This window comes from Chrysemys picta, chromosome 5 (genome assembly GCF_011386835.1).
Source record: "Chrysemys picta bellii isolate R12L10 chromosome 5, ASM1138683v2, whole genome shotgun sequence".
NCBI lineage: Eukaryota > Metazoa > Chordata > Testudines > Emydidae > Chrysemys > Chrysemys picta.
This window is the reverse complement of record NC_088795.1, coordinates 99,643,312-99,664,485: the sequence shown is the minus strand read 5'-3', so window position 1 is coordinate 99,664,485 and position 21,174 is coordinate 99,643,312. Positions and strand designations below refer to the sequence as shown.

Sequence of the window (21,174 nt, the reverse complement as noted above, 5' to 3'; positions counted from 1 at the left end):
TTGAGTGCTTTAACCACTGGGCTAAAGGCTATAAATGGGGGATCAATAGGTGGGGCAATACCTATTTTGAGGTTCCTGCTGGGGCTTAGGCATGAGCATGGCACCTGGGTATCAGGACTTATGCAGCTGCGTACATGGCCCACGGACTTTAGGGACCCCTACAGGATGAGGCAGCTGAGCAGGGGTTTTGAGGATCCACATTTTAGGCTTTGGCACCTAAATCCCTTTCTGGTTCAGCTCCTACTGCAGGTAATTAAGTATGTTTGTGTAAAGTTTCAGGTGTTAAACGATTATCATAATCTTATTGCCATATGCACCAATCGCTTACAGCAATAAACACATTGTTCCATACTGCACCTTCAGAATATACACAGCCAAGTATTACATTCACAATTGCCAAGCACTTTTCAACCCCATGAGCCCATGTTACTTAGGGTTTTGAGGCCTCCATGCCCTTCTAGCCATAAAGAAAATGAAGGGTTCATGGGCCCCCTGACAACAACTCACAATATCAGTCGGTCACACCCCCAAGCCGAGAACTGACAAAACAGATGGAATGCAGACTTTATTACTAAAAAGTATTTAATAGCACAGACCTATTAGGACAATGAAAAGTAGAAATTAAAGCAGAAAAAAAATATCAAAACAAACAAGACTTATTCCTGGTAATCAAAGTGAGGTAGCAAGCTGACTACTTTATGAAGAGTCATGGGTAAATTCTTGCAGATTCAGTGGAAAGAACATCTGTTTCCAGCTCGCATATGGTTGCAAGAAGGGGAGAAAAGGACCACCGAGTATCCATCATCTTGGACGGAAACATTTATTTTACTCAGTGCTGAGCAAGAGGAGAAAGCAGGAGAGCCAAATGCTTCTCTCTGTTTAAGACAGTAAGGTGGCAACACTGAAACAGAGGAGAAATTTGGCCCCAAAAGTCTAATTAAATCCATAATTTACAACTGACAACAGATGCTATACGGTATGTATAATAGAGCCAAGACCAAGGAATTATTAAGGACATAGCTGGTAAATCAGACTGTCGTTGCAAACCCACTGCAGAACTATCACCAAATTAATGGCAGACATGGACCTAGCTCCCTGACACATTACTAAACATTTATATTGCATCAGTGCCCAGAGGTCCCAATCAGGATCTCATTGTTAAAACCAGATCAATATTCTATTTAATGGCTCAATCCAACTCTGATTAAAGTCAATTAGAATCTTTCCACTGATTTTCACATGAGTGAGATCAGGCATCTAAGACAACAAAATTACCCCAGAGTCAAATTAAAATCTTCAGCAACGCCAATGACATTACTGAGCACCACATATTCCTGGATCAAAGCAAGAACAATTCTGTTAATTACTTTTGGCCTTTGTGTTGTTTATAAAATTTAAAGTGCAGCTTGTGAATATTTCTAAAAACAAAAGTTCGCAGTCTGAAGTAAATGTTCATAAAAAATTGATTACTAAAACAATCAGGCCTGTACAGTCTTCAATAACTGGAAAAAAAAATTACAATATTTCAAAGAGAGAGAGATTAGAAAATTTGGGTTCACATGTACCAGGTACACGGCTACCATTTCTAATGTAAAATTGTTTTACAATTTAAGAACAATATCTTTAAAAAAAATTCACACTGGTCCATTGTGATACTTCAGTACCTAGTAAAACTTATACTCTGGGTTTTTTGACAGGTGGGTCTTGCAGGCTGAACTTTGGAATTTCACACGAAGGAGCAAAAGGAATTCTTTTTGCGGACACTTTCTTCCCAATTGTTTCAATCTGGAAGAGGAAAGAAAATTTATATACTATGTAAAGCTTGTGCAAAAAGAATCTTGTCAGCCTGTGAGGAATCTATGAACCAGTAAACTTGGGGGCTTTGCCTAAACTTGTTATATACGTTCAGTGGATAAAAGCCACATTAAGTGGTTGTATTTCTAATTCAAAAAAGAAGTTTGTCTACTAAAACTGATCTCTCACTTTCCACATGCAAAACAATCCCTTTAAGAATTGTTACAGTAAAGAGACGCCTCAATCCTGGAAAGAGACGTGAATGTTCATTGACTTCAATGAGACTGCCTACAGGAGGAACATGAAGTAGGTGCTTAAGAGTTTCTAAAATTTATTTCAAATCTTAATTTAAAACGAGGGTTGTCAATTAATCGCTGTTAACTCACTTGATTAACTGAAAAAAAATTAATCACGATTAATCGCACTGTTAAACAATAGAATACCAATTGAAATTTATATGTTTGGATGTTTCTCTACATTTTCAAAGATATTGATTTTTATTACAACACAGAATACAAAGTGCACAGTGCTCACTTTATATTATTTTTATTACAAATATTTGCACTGTAAAAATGATAAAAGAAATAGGATTTTTCAATTACCTCATACAAGTACTATATTGCAATCTCTATCACGAAAGTGCAACTTACAAATACAGATTTTTTTGTTACATAACTGCTCTCAAAAAACAACAACATAAGACTTTAGAGCCTACAAGTCCACTCAGTCCTACTTCTTCAGCCAATCACGAAGACAAACAAGTTTGTTTACATTTACAGGAGATGCTGCTGCCTGCCTCTTATTTAGAATGTCACCTGAAAGTGAGAACAGGGGTTCGCATGGCACTTTTGTAGCCAGCATTGCAAGGTATTTATGTGCCAGATATGCTAAACATTCGTATGCCCCTTCATGCTTTGGACACCATTCCAGAGGATATGCTTCCATGCTGATGATGCTCATTAAAAAATAATGCATTAATTAAATTTGTGACTGAACTCCTTGAGGGAGAACTGGATGTCCCCTGCTCTGTTTTACCCGCATTTTGCCATATATTTCATGTTATAGGAGTCTCAGATGATGACCTAGCACATATTCATTTTAAGAACACTTTCACTGCAGATTTGACAAAATGCAAAGAAGGTACCAATGTGAGATTTCTAAAAATAGCCACAGCACTCAACCCAAGGTTTAAGAATCAGAAGTGCCTTCAGAAATCTGAGAGGGATGAGGTGTGGAGCGTGCTTTCAGAAATCTTAAAAGAGCAACGCTCAGATGCGGAAACTACAGAACCTGAACCACCAAAAAAGAAAATCAACTTTCTGCTAGTGGCATCTGATTCAGATGATGAAAATGAACATGCATCGGTCTGCTCTGTTTTGGCTCGTTATCGAGCAGAACCCATCATCAGCATGGACGCATGTCCTATGGAATGGTGATTGAAGATGAAGGGACATATGAATCTTTAGCGCATCTGGCATGTAACCGGCGTCGCAAGATATTTACAACAGATAGCAACTGTGAAAAAACAGGATGGGAATGGGGGGTAATAGGCTCCTATATAAGAAAAAGTCCCAAAAAACGGGACTGTCCCTTTAAAAACGGGACATCTGGTCACCCTAGCGCCATGCAAATGCCTGTTCTCACTTTCAGGTGACATTGTAAACAAGAAGCGGGCAGCATTATCTCCTGCAAATTGTAACCAAGGATGTTTGTCTGAGCGATTGGCTGAAGCAGGACTGAGTGGACTTGTAGGTGCTAAAGTTTTACATTGAAAAACAAAACAATGTACATAATTCTACATTTGTAAGTTCAACTTTCATGATAAAGAGATTGCACTACAGTACTTGTATGAGGTGAATTGAAAAATACTATTTCTTTTGTTTTTTACAGTGCAAATATTTGTCATCAAAAATAAACGAAGTGAGCACTGTACACTTTGTATTCTGTTTTCTAATTGAAATCAATATATTTGAAAATGTAGAAAACATCCAAAAATATTTAAATGGTATTCCATTATTGTTTAACAATGCGATTACTCACAATTAATTTTTTTTTTAATCGCTTGACAGACCTATTGTAAACACATGAATAATGGTGCTTGGCTTTTAAACAAAAACAAAACAAAAAAAAAACAATGCAACTCTGCAAAGCTAAGAGTTTCCAACTTGTTTTAACTAGCCAAACAAACTAATCAGGAAACTTGTGTATCCAAAAACCAGGCATCGTCATTTCCACATGGTGAGCCTGATTTGCCTCTCACTTACACCCATTTAATTCCATAGACTTCAATATAAATGTTCCCAATCTACACTGGTGTAAGAGGAGGATTAGGCCCAAATAATTCTGCTCAAGAGTGGACTAGATTAGAGACCCAAACATTGAATAATTAGAGGTGTATCTTCCCCTCTTGAACAAGAGCTTATCTGTTGCTTATCTTAGAAAGCCAGCTACTACAGCTGGGCACACAGAAACAATTGTTGATTCTCCAAGCCACATGATAAAGTGGACCAAATAGCAATGTGCTAGATAAAGACCTCAATGATGGATAATTTTGCACTTCAGCATTTACTAAAGGAAACATTCCACTATAAACGCTTGTCTAATTTGGTTTCTATGTTTTATTCAGAATTTAACTGAGCCTTGAAGTGATGAAATACTTGTGTCAGGAGATCATTCACTCAAATTTTAATAAAAAGAATGAGGAGTACTTATGGCACCTTAGAGACTAAAATTTATTTGAGCCTAAGTTTATCTTCCTACTGTATTTTCCATTGCATGCATCCGATGAAGTGGGTTTTAACCCATGAAAGCTTATGCTCAAATAAATTTGTTAGTCTTTAAGGTGCCACAAGTATTCCTTGTTCTTTTTGCTGATACAGACTAACACCGCCACCACTCTGAAACCTGTCAAATTTTAATATTCATCATTCTGATGCTGCCAGAATACCAGCTATGGCCATGTCTGCACTAGGGGCCTTACAGCTGTACATCTATACCACTACTGTAAGGTCTCCTGTGTGGTAATTAAACCACCCCCAATGAGCGGCGGGAACCATGACACCAGGAAAGCGTCTATCGCTGACATAGCACATTTGTCAGTGAAACGTATGTTGGTCGGGAGGGTGGGGGGTGTTGCCTGGAGGGTGTTTTTTCACACCCGACTGACAAAAAAGTTTTGCTGACAAAAGTCCTAGTGTAGACAAAGCCTATGTCTAGTAAACTAATTTGTCTGTGTTACTGAATGTTGATGGAACAGCCTGATGCGGCTTGGATTTTAAAGCAATATCAGTTTACAACCAGAGCTGTATTGTAGGAAAAGTGTAATCGGTGATGGGCTTAATAAAAGGACCTTTACAGGTTAACTCTAAAGCAAGGTATTAAACTCACATACTAGATTCTTGTGATTCGACCATACTTCTCCAAAAGGAAAAACAGTTACCTGGAAGCCTATGACTTGTAGCTCATTATGAAGATCATCAAGAACTCTCCTACCATCAAAGATGAAAGCTGGTTTCAGCATTTTTTTGTGAATGCGCTCATAATCCAGTTCCTGTAAATGACCCACAGAATTTGCATAAGTGTCAGAATTCCTCTTACCTTTAAAAAACAGGGGGGGGGGGGAATCTTTTTACCTTAAACATGTCCCACTCAGTGCAGATAACCAGGGCATGAGCGCCATCACAGGCTTCATATGGATCTTTACTAATAGTGACCAGACGAGACACTGTAACAAAAAAAGGAAAATGAAGCATTACGCTTCCCCATTTCCTGGCAGCATTCTGATGTGTACTCCCTGATAGGAAAATTTCCCTGCTAGCCCTACTCAAACACAAACTTTCAATGTCAACAACACCTGAACATCTTCCCCTTATCTAAAGGTCCTAGAGCTTCTGAAGACAACAGCAGCAGTGGGTATACAACATCTCTGTAAGGTCAGGGCACTTACTTGAATGCCTAGGTTAGGCACTAAGTTTGAAAGTTTTGTTGCAGATTCACTAAGGAATTAGAAGTAATTGTCCAATACTTAGATCCAGACATGGATCGAGCTCATTGTAAAATAATCAATATTGAGTAGTGATAATAGCAGCACAGTGCTTTTCAAACACTCCATGCACATTTACTATTTAATACTGCGTACACACTACATGGCTTCTGTTGGCCAAGCTCACTGCACATACCAGAGGCTCCATGAATTCCTTCATAAGCTCCCTGTGTACCATCCTCCCCTCCTTCATGACACGGTCTCTGTGTGCCCCCCATTTCCTCTTGTACCCAATACCAGGGTCTCTGTGTGCCTCCACTCCTCTCTTTATTCTTTATTTATTTTCTGTTAGGGCATTCTAGAATTATGGCATTACAGACTTAGACCAAGTCTGCACTAGAAGCATTTTGTTGGTATAGCTATACCAGTATAATATAGTAGCAAAGTGTTCCTAGTGTGGATGCGATTTACTACAAGCCCCAAGAACCCATGGAATTAGCTTCCAGAAAATTATAATGAGTTCTTCTCTAGACTAGCCAGGCACAAGACTGAACATGTACCAGGTAGGAACCCGGAAGGGGAGAAGGAGCTGGTCAAATGACAGTAGTCTCCTTCCTCCCTCCCTCCCCTTTCCCACCTTCTTTTTGAATTGAAGGAGACACTCTTTACACAGCTTTAAAATTAATGTCTCAAAGGGGACAGACTTGCACAGAAGTAACTTTCACAAATGCAAGCATTTTAGAAGCTATGAATAATTAAGTTAAAAAACCAACTTGACAGTGAGCCTTTTTAACTGAGGCAAACTCCTGATTTAATAATTTAACTGAGCATCCATCTCTGCCACGCTGAAAGCAATTTCAAGAGCACTGGATGGATTCTGCCTGGTGACACAGCAGAAAGATAGAATTTATGAGAAGCAAAATTCCCTCACCTTGGTCATCTTCTGAGACACCTGGGTGTGAGAGATCCAGGATGATCTGTTCCCTTGGTACTTTAGGGTCATATATATGGAGTTTTGCTCCTTCATCCATTAAATACTTGCTGATGTAAATACTGGAAGACTCTCTAAGAAAATAAGTCAGCCAGTTAATGGAAGTCTTCAGACAAACATTTAGATTTATTTAGAACAACATGAACAAATACTCAGAAATGAGCAGTACCAAAGCTTTCAAACTGAAATTATTGAATGTAATTCCAGTGATAACACATGGCCCCAGGAAAGTAAATCATCAGTAAAAACATAAAAATAGAAGAGAGTAGCTTAAAGGATTAAAAACAAAATTTTAGTCCCAGCCACCAAAGAAAGCCCTCATTTACGGTGTTTAAAAAAAAATATTTAAACCTATTACTATAATCTGGTTCAGTCACAATTTAATGTGCAATTTGGCCAATTAGTCTGAATGGGGCCAAAAACCACACTCAATGGGGGTGCAACAGGGTTACAGATTCCCTGCCTGTGAATACAGAACTCTAGCATCTGAGTTTAGGGTGACTCAGCAGAAACCTCCTGCATTATGGTTCTGAGTAATTACGAGTAGGGCTCCATGTCTGTCATGGATTCCGTGACTTTCCGCAGCCTCCGTGACTTCTGCAGGGGCCAGCGTGGTTGACCCCAGAGCTGCCCAAGCAGCTGGCTCTGCGGCCAGCAACTGGAGAGGTCGCCGGCCAGAGCAGCCGTGGGCTGCAGCCCCGGGCAGCAGTCACCACTGGCCCCCGCCCCCCACATTTCAGCCAAAACAAATTGAGGGGCATCTATTTGATCCTCTTACCCATCTACACAGTTGTTTTAGCTGTGTAGATGGAGTGCAAGATTAGATAAATCATTCCAGCATGCCTTATGACAGCATTAATTAGTTTCATGCATTTTGTCACCTTGTATCTCCTGTATCCTTTTTGAATGCAAATCCTAGAATAGCAATCTTCTTGTCAGTGACCGTGTTAAACAAGCTGTCAATAATACGAGAAGCAAATCTCCTTCTCTGGTAATCATTCATGTCTATCACCTGAAATTATGCAGAATATGATGGTATGAATGAGGTTACACTTGACCAAAGATATGCAGTGTTAATAGTTACTGGGGAAAAGAGTGCCACTGCTAAGCCTCTGCTCCTGATAAAAGCACTTAGTTAAAACTGAACTTAGGCAGATGTACATGTTTTAAATATTAACATGGTTGCAATTTCTATTTTTAATAAGTAAAATATGAGTAACCGAAGGACTGATCCAGCTTTTTTTAATCACAGTAACAGAAAACAGTATCAGCAGTCTTAATCCTGATCCCATTGAAGTCAGTGGATGTTTTCAATTGATTTAACATTCAGAAGCTACCAAGAACCAAATTCTGCTGTCCTCATTAGTAAAACATCCAGTGAACATTTGCTTAAGAAAGGATCTTGGAAAATTTTGTCCCAACTTCAGGTGTTGCTCCATTGTGTGGAAGCTTTCCCCAGATCTTAATGGTTGATTTCATTTTTATAATCCATTTTACTTTTTCTTTCTGTGCAATGTAGTTTAACCAACACCCAACCCCCCCCCCCCCCCCCCCCCACACACACACACACACACACACAGCTCATTATTTTAGGCCAAGACATGGAAAGCAACAACAATACGAGTGAGCATTGTGGTACCTTTCAGGGAGTAAATGAGCTTAGAAAATAAGGGCATTATGCCAACAGACTACAGCAAAAACTACACTTCCCTCTAGGTTTGTGTATATATATTATGTAGTACATCTATTTTACACAACAGTCAGGCAGTTTTAGTACCCGTTTAGTGCATACTGTAACATGTCAATGCACAAAGACTGGCATGGATGTAAGTGGTAGTGATGCACTTTAATGATAAAAATACTTCTCTTTGAGAAAGACTTTGAGACAATATGTAGGTTACTCTCTACCTCCATATTAGAGGTGCTGTTTTTTTCCCCCTTCCCCCAACATTTTAACTCTTGATCCCTAGTCTTTTTTGGACCTTTGCCTCCAATGACCAAGTAAGAAAGCCAGGTTCTCCAGAGATTGTTTGGTCAAAGGCATACATAACTCAGATAATGTAGGCAATAGCCTTCCCTGTGACTCTGAACGTGAGCATATTCTCATTGCAACGAACAAAACTACACTTAGAAGTGATGTGAACAGTGGCATATGGCCCACATCAGGTATAAGTTGCTCAGAAAATGGATGTTAATAGTAAAATATCACTTGCACTGATTTGGTTTTCTATACGTGGTGTGTAAATCACTCTTTGCCCCAGGGGAAGAAAAAAGGTGGCAGAAAAGCACTTAAGAGGAGGGTTTAAGATTAATGTTTTAGGCCCAATGGAAATTCAGTGCCTAAATACCTTATCGCTACAGACTTCACTGTATCCTCCAGAATCTAAAGCCTTGTCTACACACAATCTTGTATGGCTTATTTAAACCAATTTAATTAAACCAATGCAAGCAACTATGTGGACACAAATTAAATTAAGAGCAGTTTATTTTGGTGTAGCTTAAACCTGTCCTTAATCAATTTAAGTTAAACCAAGATAAACCACACCTTTTATTCATATAGCTGCATGCAACTACACTAGGGGGCTTCCATTCACTATGGGCTTGTCTACACATGAAACGCTCCCATTGGAATACGTAATCCACCTTCCCAAGAGGCGGTAGTTAGGTCAATGGAAGAATTTTTATGTTGACCCAGTGCTGTCTACCCCAAGGGTTAGGTCAGCTTAACTACGCTCCTCCGGGCTGCAGATTTTTCATGCCCCCCTGGGTTGACCTACCTTTTTAGTGTAGACCAGGCCTACATCTGTTTCTAAAACAGATATATTTAAAGCCATACAAAAAGTTTGTAGATCAGCCCTTAAACCAAAATAAGAGCGTCCACATGAAGGTTCATACCAGTTTAAAGTAACACCTTTAGTTTGCACCAATGCAACTCAACTTTTTTTTAAAAAGTTTTTATTCCTTCTTTGTCAGACTCGCCACACTGAAACCGGATTGTTTTGTCTTGATCTTAGAGCCAGACAGGCTAAAACAATAAGTGTAAATTTGTCCCTTTCTTCTCAACTTAATGTTAATTGAAGCCCCAGGTGAGCGTTAACCATTTCATTACACAAAGTAAAACTATTTCCCCATGTTTATTCCCCCCCCCCCCCCCACTGCTCCTCACACCTTCTTGTCAACTGCTGGAAATGGCCATTTTGATTACCACTACAAAAAGTTCTCTCTATCTCCTGCTGGTAATAGCTCACCTTAACAGATCACTCTCGTTATAGTGTATATGGCAACACCCATTGCTTCATGTTCTCTGTATGTGTATATATATAAATAAAACACACACACACATATACATATACATATACACACACACACACACACACACACTGTATTTTCCACTGCATGCATCCGATGAAGTGGGTTTTAGACCACGAAAGCTTATGCTCAAATAAATTTGTTACTCTCTAAGGTACCACAAGGACTCCTGTTCTTTTTGTGGCTACAGACTACACGGCTGCTACTCTGAAACCAACCATTTCATTGCTATTCCTCATCTTAAAATCATCCAGCTAACGTGGTTAACTCCTGCAGTTTCTCGTACTCAGGATAATGACAAGACAATGCCTTCTTTACCTATGATGTTCTGTAGCAACGACACACACAAATAGTAGCTGAGCTAGAAACTGTTTGCTCACATGATAATACAATGCACTATCCACATGGATACCTGACAGCCCATACGTTAGTCTTTTGCTTAATCAAGTAATTGGCTAGTGAGGGTCTTTACAATGTTATCAGCAGCAAAGTGTTGGAATCAGCACATGGGTTCTGGTGGGTTTTCTATAAAAACTTTAGAGTTATTTGAAAGTGTATTAAAATAAGTTGCCTTCATTAATGCTGGACTGAGACAAGGAGGATAGATTGTGATTAAACAACAGGCATGGAGTCAGGAGACCAGGGTTCTGTTCCCAGCTCTATAACTTCCTATGTTGTGCTGGACAAGTCATTTACCCTATGGCACAGAGGGGTTACAACTACACTGTAATCTGAGGTGTGACTGCAGTTCCACTAGACATACCCACACTAGCTTTACTTGTGCCACTATGGCTAAAAACAGCAGTGTTTCTGCGGCAGTGCAGGCTGTACAAGCCCACCCAGAACCATGGGTTACTCTAAACCACCACATCAACACTGCTATTCTTAGCCATGGTAGCACACTTAAAGCTAGCCTGGATGGGTCTGCCTGAAATCACACTTTGAATTTACACCCTCCGTCTAATATAGGGTTAGTAATGCCCACCCTGAAGGGGTGTTGAATTCTCATTTATTACATTTGTAAAGCATTCTAATAACCTCGGGTAGAAGGTGCTATACAAAGTACTTATTAATAAATATTTATTACCTCTATAGTTAAGGGTATATTTTATTTTCAGTTCCAATCACACTGAAGGATAAACAATAATTTGCCACAGACAATGCTGAAAAGTTGCAAGCCAAAGAATTACTGGCTCATTACAGAGGTAACAGTGACATGCCCTGTTTGAATAAGTTTTACGCTAGTAGATGGACTCATACCTGTTGCCAATAGCGAGCTACTTCAGGCAAGTTCAGAGCCTCACAAAGATACACTAAATTCAGAACATCCTTCTGAAAACAGCTACCACCAAATCCTGAAAGAAAGGAAATGGTTACTCAACAGATGATCTTCATCAGGAAAAGATTAGTGTACTTAGCAATATTGGAATCACTTTATGTCTGGCATACGCTGGGGAGCTGATGCAGGCCACTTTTTGATAGGCCTGGCCAGTTTCTCGACTCTTGCTGGTTGCTGGTCAAGAGATGCAATTTGCCAGATTTTTTTTGCTGTGTGCACGTGTGTGCATTGATCTTGAAACTAGCAGCCACACGTTTCACAACTGGGAGCACACTGTGGCCTGCACCTGGATCCAGCTCTGCATGCACTCTGCCATGCCCCAATCTACCGGCTGCCGAAACCGCAGAGGCTCCTCTCAACACCAGGGACCATCTGGGAAGTGGGACAGTCCCATCACCTGAGGGCAAGGCTCACTAGTAGGAAGGGAATGGTAAAGGGGCTCCCTCCAGGGCTGAGGCTCCTAGGAGGAGATGGGTATAGGGGCTCAAGGGCCAAGGGGGGGAGTCAGGTGGGGAGAAGAGTAAATCTATGCCCCTCCACAACACAGACACTTTAAAATGGCACTCCCCAAGTTTGGCAGTTATTGACCAAAATATCAAGAATAGTTTTCCTGGGATGGGCTGCCAGTCTTTTTAACTGAACTCCTAGGATTCTTCCAAATCCTGTTCTTCAATCCTATTTACTTTAGCAGCTAATAGGACCTAAAATCCTGTCAGTTTTGCCACTGACCTCAAGAGACCTGCTGCTTCTTCCCCTTAGGGCCACTACCCAGAGATTAGATTTAAACTAGTTTTAAAAGGGTTCTGGATTCTCACTCACTATCATGGTCAGGAGCCAAAGAAGAACAAAAAGCTGATGAGGGGTTAAGATAATGAGTGGCAGGATCCAGAACTCTCAGACTCCCCTCTACCAAGCCAGAGAGGTAGATATCTGAAAAATGGGTATATTTGGATAACAGATTTTGCTACTTTGCCATTCCTCTATTATAAACATTGGTAGAAAAGACAACATTTGGTAAAGTAATTTTAAAAATTAAATACTTTTAGTATGGAGATGTAGCCATGTGAATAGGGTTGCATCTTTTCCCACTGACCCAGCTAATGGACATGCTCCACAAAGTTTCTTGTCCCCAAGACAGAGCCTCAGGATATTTGGCCAGTCAGACTGGATCTATAGAATTTGCATACTGATAGCTTTCCATATCAGATCTCAGTCTGCAATACCAAAGTCTGGATAACTGAATTCACTCTGCTGACTAGAGTGTGGACAGACTATGTAGTGACTAGAAAGCTACCCATCAACCAGCAAGTAGGGAATGCTCTAGAGGGATGAAATTTTAACCTCTCTTCCCTGATGGATGCTCAGTGTCCTAGCTAGTCCATGCCAACCGGAAGTGTGAGACTCTAAAGAGGATTATCTGAATCCTCAATCTCTTTCATTAAACACCAAAAAACACTACATCAACCACAGCAAGACAGTAGGTCTTTTGTAAGCTGTTGTGCATTGAACAGTCACTTCAGAATACCAGTGCTTATTTTTAAATGTTTCCAGTTGAGCTATTGTGCTGGATAGAGACAGTTCTCCTATCAAGTCTAAAAAGAGAAAAAGATTCTTCATTTACCAACACTGGCCTTCAGAAACTTATTTCCTATTCTTTGGTCCATTCCAATGGCTCTTGCTACCTCTTCAACATCAGCTCCTGTAGCTTCACACAGAGCACTGATTGAGTTAATGCTGCTGATTCTCTGGGCAAGGAAAGCATTAGCTGCCTGTAAATAAAACACAAACACCACAGAGGTGGTTTTCCCTTCTGTAAATAAGAGGTCTGTAAGCCAATGGAGAGGTGTGGTTTGGTTTTTTTGTGTGTGGTACAGATAAAAAAAGGGGGATTACTTCAATGTGTACACTAGATTTGCTTTTTGGTTGACGTTACCATTTTCTGCTGTTTCCAATATGTATGATTTCATTACCAAAATAGAATTGATTTGGGATAAGGTATTTTCTGATACAGAAAAGCCTATTAGTAAGTTGTGAACAAACAATTTTGATATGCAGCACTGGAATCTCTTATAAGCATTCAGATAACTAGTTGCTATGGCTTTTGGAGGATTATTCTTACCAATATCAGTGCTGATATTTTGTATTTAATTTGTTGATTGACATAGCACCATAACTGATACAAACCAGTTTGGAAAGCTCAGATGACCAAGTATTGGTTGTGAGGATTTTTTCTTTGGGAACCCAGTGCTCATACACAGCACATAGCGCACGGACTGCCTTCTGTCCCTCTGGAGTCTCATCTCCACCAATCAGCACTCTGTCTGGGTTCTTTAGGTCCTTGATAGCTGTTCCTTCTGCTAGGAATTCTGGGTTAGACAACACCTGCAAAACAGACAGGAAAATAAAGTTTGAAGTAAAACAAGGAATTGGGGGGAAGGGGGAGAGGAGGGGACACTTTAGTCCGTAACTTCTAGATATTTACCTGCAAATTCAAATTAGGTTTTGTATTGGCATCAAATATCCGACGAATACTCTCTGCTGCACGTACTGGGACTGTGCTTTTCTCGGTGACAATCTTATAACCATTTGAATTCTGTACAATCCGCCTAGCACATGCTTCAATGTACTTCAGATCAGCTGCCCGGCCTTTTCCCATCCCATATGTCTTTGTTGGGGTGTTAACCTAGTTACAAATTCATGGGAAGGAAAAAGTTATTACAGTCTTTACAAAATTTTCACAAGTCTGAAGATACTGGAACTCCTGCATACATGAGATTACACTCCAAGGACAGGAAAGTTTCTGTTTTACTGATTCAGCCAGTAACTGGCTGCCAGATCAACAAACAGCTAGCAGACATATCAGTTACTCACTCTAAGTTGTAAAAAAATATCACTAAGCTCTGTTCATCATCAAATAGGATTTACACAAGGGACATTATTCATAGCATCTCTGCAGGCTTCAGCAGAGTCTAATCTTTATTCAAAATTGCTTCCCCATACACACAAAGAGCTATTTCTAGTCTTCTCCCCAACTCAAGCAACAATACGTGCAAAGATTCAATTTCCCCTTATTTCTCTCTACTCTGAGGGATTCCTCTGATGCTAATAGTAGGGAGGCTACCCCCCAAAACCATCTGACTGGAAAAGCTAAGCGCAGACCAGCCAAAGAGCTCCTGAAAATTGCTGTACTTGAGAAGGGTGCGGGGAAGTGTCAATGTAGGGCAATATTTCACTTAACTGAACATAGAGGGTCCTTCTCGTTACAAGCTGAAGGCAAGAATATTGAAATTAAAACACAACACAGCATGTTTTACCAGCCAGGGACAGGAACTCAGCTGGCAATCTACAGGCTCAGTGATTTCATAGCATTAATATTAGACTTTACTGGTTCATGCAGAAGATTCTCCCAGGGGACAGAGGAGAGCTTATTAACAAGAGCTCTTCCCAATATCACAGCTCTCTGTAAAGTACCTGAAGAATGGAACAATAAATGGTCTGCAGCCCCAGAGCTTATTATGTAGTTCTTTGGATATGGAACTAGGTACATGACTTTTGACACTGCAAAATGCCACAAGTGTTGTGTTTAATAGGACCTGTTTCCTAGTGTTTCAAGAGAGTGGAAATATTAAAAACTATAGGAGACTATCTAAAAACAAAAACTGCTGCAGTCTTCTCCTCTCCACTAATTAACTGAATTTTAAAAAGTACTGGAAAAAAAGTTAAAGACTCTTTATATCCAGATAAGTATTATACCATTTTCATTGCCAATCCTGCAATGAAACCTGCTAATGGACTCTTATTTCTGCATGAGTCCCATCAACTTCAGTGAAATGCTACAAATAGAAGTCCACACTAGTTACAAAACTGTGGGCTTATTTTGTATTGTGTCTTCAGAAAATACTCAGCTATGTAAAGTAACAAGCTTATTATTTGTATATAGAGAGTCCAAAAGTTTGTTGGGTGCTTTTCAGATAGAGAGAGATAAATAATAGCAAAGGAAGAAGATTTAAGAGTTTTATCATCTTCACTGCAAGATAAGCATACCTGCCTGGTAAAACCCGCACAGTGCAGCACAAGTCTGTTATGCTTCCTGAAACTACATCACCTCTTCAAACAAAATAAAGGACATGTAAAAAAAAAAAATTTGAACTCCCTCACCCCCCCGCCACACATTTGAGCACAGCAATATAATAATGATAATAAATATCAAAGTGCAAAAGAAACGACTTACAGAAATAAATACCAAATCAGCCTCTCTAATGGCATCGTCAATACTGGTGGAAAATAAGAGATTCTTTCCTCGGCAGGACTCTACCACTTCTTTTAGCCCTGGCTAGAGGGAGAGACAGGCAAGTATTTAATAGTCAAAATTTGGTTAAAACAGATAACAGTATATTCAAACAGGCAGCACACAGTACAACAAAGATTCTGTTTTCAATTTTTTTTTAATTTAATCTTTATTAAAAGTTATTTCAAATCTGTCAGAAAATAAAACTTGTGTGGATTCACAGAGGATCATACTGAGTACAAACTAATTATAGCCCTCTCTTACACAGAAACATAGCATTGGGATGCTTCCCCAATGCCTCCCCCCACTTGCATGGGGCCTCTGGTTATTCATATACCTGAACAAACTCCATGTATTAGGACTTCATACAAAAATGTTTGAATTATTCGACAGAAACTAAAGCCACTATTCTAAATACAATAGTAAAGAATTGTGAATTTCACCCAATCCTACTTATAAAAGTACTATCAAAAGAATGACACAAGATCCTTTTTCAGTAACTGCGTCAAGGTAAAGGTTCAGTTTGGGGGAAGAGAGGGAAGTTGCACCTTACCTAGACAAAGACATTTTTTGCTGTCTCACTGTTTACTAGACATCTGACCTAACAGAAATAAAAAATTAACTCAAGTAGAAAATCATTACCACAGAACCTGAGCCATTTCAAACAAACACCAGAACCCAATTATGAATAAGATTAACATTCCAGCTGTGATTTTTGCTGGGATTCAGGTACAAAGACTGCTCATGTAGAAACCAAAGGATTAGCTTGCATCTTCCTATATGGTAGTTGAAGGGAGTGGAGCACAAAGTGTCAGGGGGTTAAAAACTGCAAATGTCTGAACTCATTCTTACAAATTTTGGGGTATTCTTTGTAAGCAATAGATATCCTGCTGGGAAACAGATGTGCTTCTGGTATGAAGAGACTAGCTGTGTTTTAATTTACTCAAACAGTTTAAGTTTTAATAAAAAACAAAACATTTGCTCATCCATGTTAAGATCTGTACTCAATTCTTTCCACAATTCTTATCCACTAATCCGAATGCTATACATTTTACCATTAGTTAAATTTTAACCAAGCTCTGGAAACAAGAGCAAAGGCTATGGTTTTGATTTTTTTTAAACAAAGGTCAACAGACCAACTTTGTCATGTATTTGATATTACAGCAAGGGTAAAAATCAGAGGGAACATCAGAAGACAAGAAACAAGTTTCTCTCTCATTATGGCCAAAAGAACAATGTAAGGCAGCCTTGCAAAATTCTACTTTCCTTGCTTTTGAGGGTTGAGCAAAAACATTAGCTTTTTCCATTAAAAAGTGTGGGAAGGTACATCTTGAGCCCTGGGTCAGTACATCTCATGTCAATGTTGTTATTTATAACAACACAGGAGAGTGGGGGGTGACGAGAGCTACTTTTTAATGAGCAAAAACTGTAAAATATCAAGTGCTAAAAATGGTAATTTGTATACAAGACAATGGAAATCCTTTTGCAGTGTAAAAAGCAATGATAATGTTACATATCAACAGATCTCTGACGCTGAAATTAATGTATGTGCTTACTGAAAAATGATTTTATAACTAAAAAAAACCAAAAAAAAGATGTGAAGTGTTACTGGTTAGGAGTTGAAAAGCTCTTGGCACCCCTAGTGATCATCAGGGTATCATTCAGGTTTAAAAAAAGCTGACTCCTTATAGGAAGGACTAAAGTTCTAGCAAAAATCCTAACTTTAAGGAACACCAGATTCCAGTGAACAACTAGCATAGGACCAGATTTTGCTACCCTGATGCCAGTCAAAAATCAGCAAAACTGCTTGTGTAGTGAGGTACTACTCACTTTAAGAGTGGCAGAATGAGCCCCACAATGGTTTCTCATTTTCCTGTATGTTGCTAAATCACTTGTATGCTAGGTGAAAGTTTGATTCACCATTTCACAGCCATTTGCAATGGTGTACTGAGAAAGTGGTGAATTCTTCACTGCCTCCTTAAATGTTGATGGCCTGTTTGCACAGGTGAGAATAGCACAATTAGGCCCTGTCTCCACCAGCCAGGAAAATTGTTCTCTCCCTTCTAGGAGCTCAGCTGCATTACAGTTACAGAGTCAGGAGACATAACTGCAATATGGCTGGCTGTCCCCTAACTTACAACTTGGTTACAATTTGTAATGTGGATGTGACCTAACAACAGTGGTCCAAAGCATCCCTCTGGGACACAGATTGCCATCCACATTACATACTGGAACTGTGTTGTAACAAAAGAAAAACTTTGTCATAACTCGGTCTGCTGACTCAGCTATAAGAGTGTAGTGTACAAAGGGCCCAAAAAGAACCATGATTTTGTATGATTTACTGGATACAGTAAATATTTTTTCCTGACCAGGATGCACAAGGCCTAAGTAAGTCATCTCTGAAACACGCTCCAGCATCTGACAGCACTAAGTTCATGGAGGCCAGTGGTCATTTCAAACCCGTGTTTACAGCACATGCTTAATGTGTAGTTGTTGAAGGAACATTATTTTTGAATGAGGCATGTAGTTTTGATGTTCCTAGAACAGCCATTAGGAGTCAAAGAGAGCCGGGGGGTGGGTGGGATGGGGGGACTGTATGAGCAGAGGCAAATGCTTTATATTAAAGACAAAAATGCTATAATAAACACAAGTTTACCTCATAAATTGGAAGTGTATCAGAGTTCCAGGCATTGATTCTAGCTTCATTAACGTCAACAACTGTAACCTTGATTTTAGGGCACATATGTGCAATGACACTACATGTTGGCCCACCAACATAGCCTGCACCAATACAGCAGATTTTCTTAATTTCAAACATGGTGGCTCTAGTGGAGAAGGGGACAGAGGGGGAAAGAGAGAGCGAGATAAAAAAAAAAAAAAAAAAAGAGAGAGAGAGGCATGGTCATTGTACAGTAATTCAAACAGTAAAAGCCACTGATTGACTATGGTAGCATAACAGGAGACTATCAGAAACATTTCCTTACATAATTAGTATAATCATAAAAAGAGCATCCCAATTGAGCAGCCATTGAAATTAGCTAGTTAGTCTCTTGTGTCCAGAAAGACTTAAATCCTAGCTATACTAGCTAGGGAAATTCTGCTAGCATCTTTGAAATGAGACATACATAGATCATTAGAAAAATGCTAACATATTTTCCATAGCCATCTTAAAAGAGGAACTAAAAATATGACAAACAAAGATCATTCCTGTTTAATAGAAAAACGAATATTGTATGGTCTAAAGTGTAAATTGAGTCTACCCTTTTAATAATAGTTTTACTTCACAGTCTAATTTTAATTTTAGTTAGTTTCAACAGTGTTAAATCATGATAAACCACTCACTGCTAACCAAACAGTAACAATTCTCAAAATTAATCACCAGAGTTCCTATTCTGTCTGGAACTGAGCAACCTCTCATTAAAGTCTTTGGGACTAGATAGTGCTCAGCCACTTCAATGACTGGACCATGGAAATGATAAATGCTTACAAAGTTTTTAAAATTTATACACCAAAATACAGCTATCATATCAACCATGCTGAACAGTGACATAGCATGCAACTAAGTCTAGTTATCAAAATTAATTTTAGAAATAACATTGATATAGCTTATATTAACTTTGATGTGAAATTTATCACAATAAGCCTTTTCTTCCACAACTCATTAATTTATTCATTTTAGAAATTTCTAAAGCGTGTCTATCACACCTTTCTTTGAACACAATGAACAATAGACCCTGATCCTTCTCCCATTTAAATGTGTAGGTGTTTTGCCACGGATTTTCATAGGAGCCAAGGTTGAGCCCTTAAAACTACACAATTATATCGGATCATGTTGTCTCAGTATTTTAGGATCACTGTAATCATGACATGATTTAGCTCTATTTCCCATTGTGCTCTACAATTCCTAAATCTTACCGGAGGTAGCTATCAGTCATTTTCCAGGTCATCACATTACTTTTACTACAGCAGTAGAGATTGCCTTCCTCTTTCCTCTCGCTCCCCAAAATATATACTGAAGTATTACTGTATACACAATAAATTGGCTCTAGAGAGGCAAGAATTCTTAGTACATTATTAATGAGAATACACTATTTCCTTTTTAACTAAACTTGGCTCACTGCTGACAAGAGAAGCTTCTATCAATCACTAATTATTTTAACAACTATTACATCACTTTTGGTAGTGTGCATTCTAGACAAGGGTACCCCACCCCTACAAAAACGTGAAATGTTACAATAAGGTGAATGCTAACCGGCACCCTTCTTAGCCATCTCAGTAGAGAGATCGCTGAATGGGCCTTAGCACTACACTTTCTTCTAGGACACCATGTGGAAAGCTTGCAGTGAGTGCTAGTATGTCATCTGTGAACAGAAAGAGTACTTCAGTCTTTAAGGTGAGCAAGGGCTATGTTCTAGGCATGTAAAATTTCAACAACAGAAGAGAAAATGTGGTTATAGAAAAAGATTTTAAAAAAGAAACAGCATAACAGATTTAGACTCAACAGTCACCAGCCAGCAGGATACTAACACTTCACATTTTTGTGGGCAGCCTTGTAGAGAACGGATATTACGAAAGTTTTTAAAGAAATGCAACAGTCCTTGAAAGAGTTGGACAAAGCAAGACTCCGGCAATGCCCCAGACCTGGGTGGAAGTTCACTGTGTGCTTCTGATCCGTGGAAGCTAAAGGGCAGGAAAACCACCACCAACGGCACAGTAACCTACACGGAAATCAGAGAGAGCCCCTCTAATCCATGCTCCCCGGGGCCAAGGCAGGACGGGTCCCTACCCAGCCCTTTGTCCTGCTGTTTGAGATGACCCAAGCTATATGGGAAGAACCCAGCACTTCAGGGAGCGAAGGAAGACGATCTCGAGCGCGCTGGGGCTCGGAGGGCAGGAGGAGGAAGAGGGAGGAAAATCCCGCCCCTACAAGGCAGGGGATACGGATACATACAGCGCGAACGCTGCGGGCCGCTCCAGTCCCTGCGGCCAGGGATCCCGACGCTCCGAGTCCCTCCGAGCGGGAGATGAAGATGCAGCCGGAGCGAGGGCTGGTGGCGGGACGGGGAGAAGCGCCTGGCCAGGCAGCAGCCAGGCTCGAGCCGCTATTTAAAGAGTCTCTTCCCAGGGGAGGGGACCGGGCTGAGCCGCACCCAGGCTGGGGCGGGCGGGAGCCTGGGGTCTCTCCCCCGCGTCCCGCCCACCCGCAGCCAGCGAATGCCGGCAGGACAGCTCAGCACCGGCTGGGGCGGTGGGCGAGGAGCGGCAGGATCCCCGGGCCCAGCTGGCTGGCGGGGAGAGGGGCAGGAGGTGACCTGCGCGCTCCCTCTCTCTGCTCCGCTTCCCCGGCGGCCTTGGGCCAGCAGCTCCGCCTCCCGCCGCCCGCGCTGCAGCGGGGCCTGTCCCCTCTGCCGAGTCCTCGCCTCAGCTCCCTGAGACACACAGGCCTCTGTGCTGGGCCCGCTCCCTGCCTC

The 21,174-nt window shown here is 40.3% G+C and overlaps 1 protein-coding gene across 2 annotated transcripts; it reads right to left on the bottom strand.

Moving 5' to 3' along the window:
* Positions 1-564: 564 nt before the first annotated feature.
* Positions 565-21,174, bottom strand: UGDH (UDP-glucose 6-dehydrogenase). Of its 2 annotated transcripts, XM_065598137.1 has the most exons (13): positions 20,655-21,153; positions 18,360-18,528; positions 16,257-16,304; positions 15,647-15,748; positions 13,898-14,098; positions 13,600-13,797; positions 13,037-13,184; positions 11,337-11,431; positions 7,649-7,779; positions 6,708-6,841; positions 5,427-5,518; positions 5,234-5,344; positions 565-1,785 (listed from the first exon to the last, which is right to left on the bottom strand). In XM_065598137.1, exons 5-13 carry the CDS (start codon positions 14,069-14,071, stop codon positions 1,675-1,677), a joined length of 1,194 nt encoding a protein of 397 aa, XP_065454209.1. In that variant the 5' UTR covers positions 14,072-14,098; positions 15,647-15,748; positions 16,257-16,304; positions 18,360-18,528; positions 20,655-21,153; the 3' UTR covers positions 565-1,674. The 2 variants fall into 2 exon arrangements, with proteins under 2 accessions (XP_065454209.1, XP_005286418.1); XM_005286361.5 differs by lacking the exon at positions 16,257-16,304 and having other exon boundaries at positions 20,655-21,174.

Excerpts from the sequence above, each read along its gene's own strand:
- UGDH (XM_005286361.5), bottom strand. The coding sequence starts at position 18,521 with ATGTTTGAAATTAAGAAAATCTGCTGTATTGGTGCAGGCTATGTTGGT. Across the intron at positions 13,185-13,599 it reads CATCTGAGCTTTCCAAACTG|GCAGCTAATGCTTTCCTTGC; the intron begins GTTTGTATCAGT and ends TTTTATTTACAG. Across the intron at positions 7,780-11,336 it reads TAGCTCGCTATTGGCAACAG|GTGATAGACATGAATGATTA; the intron begins GTATGAGTCCAT and ends GCATAATTTCAG.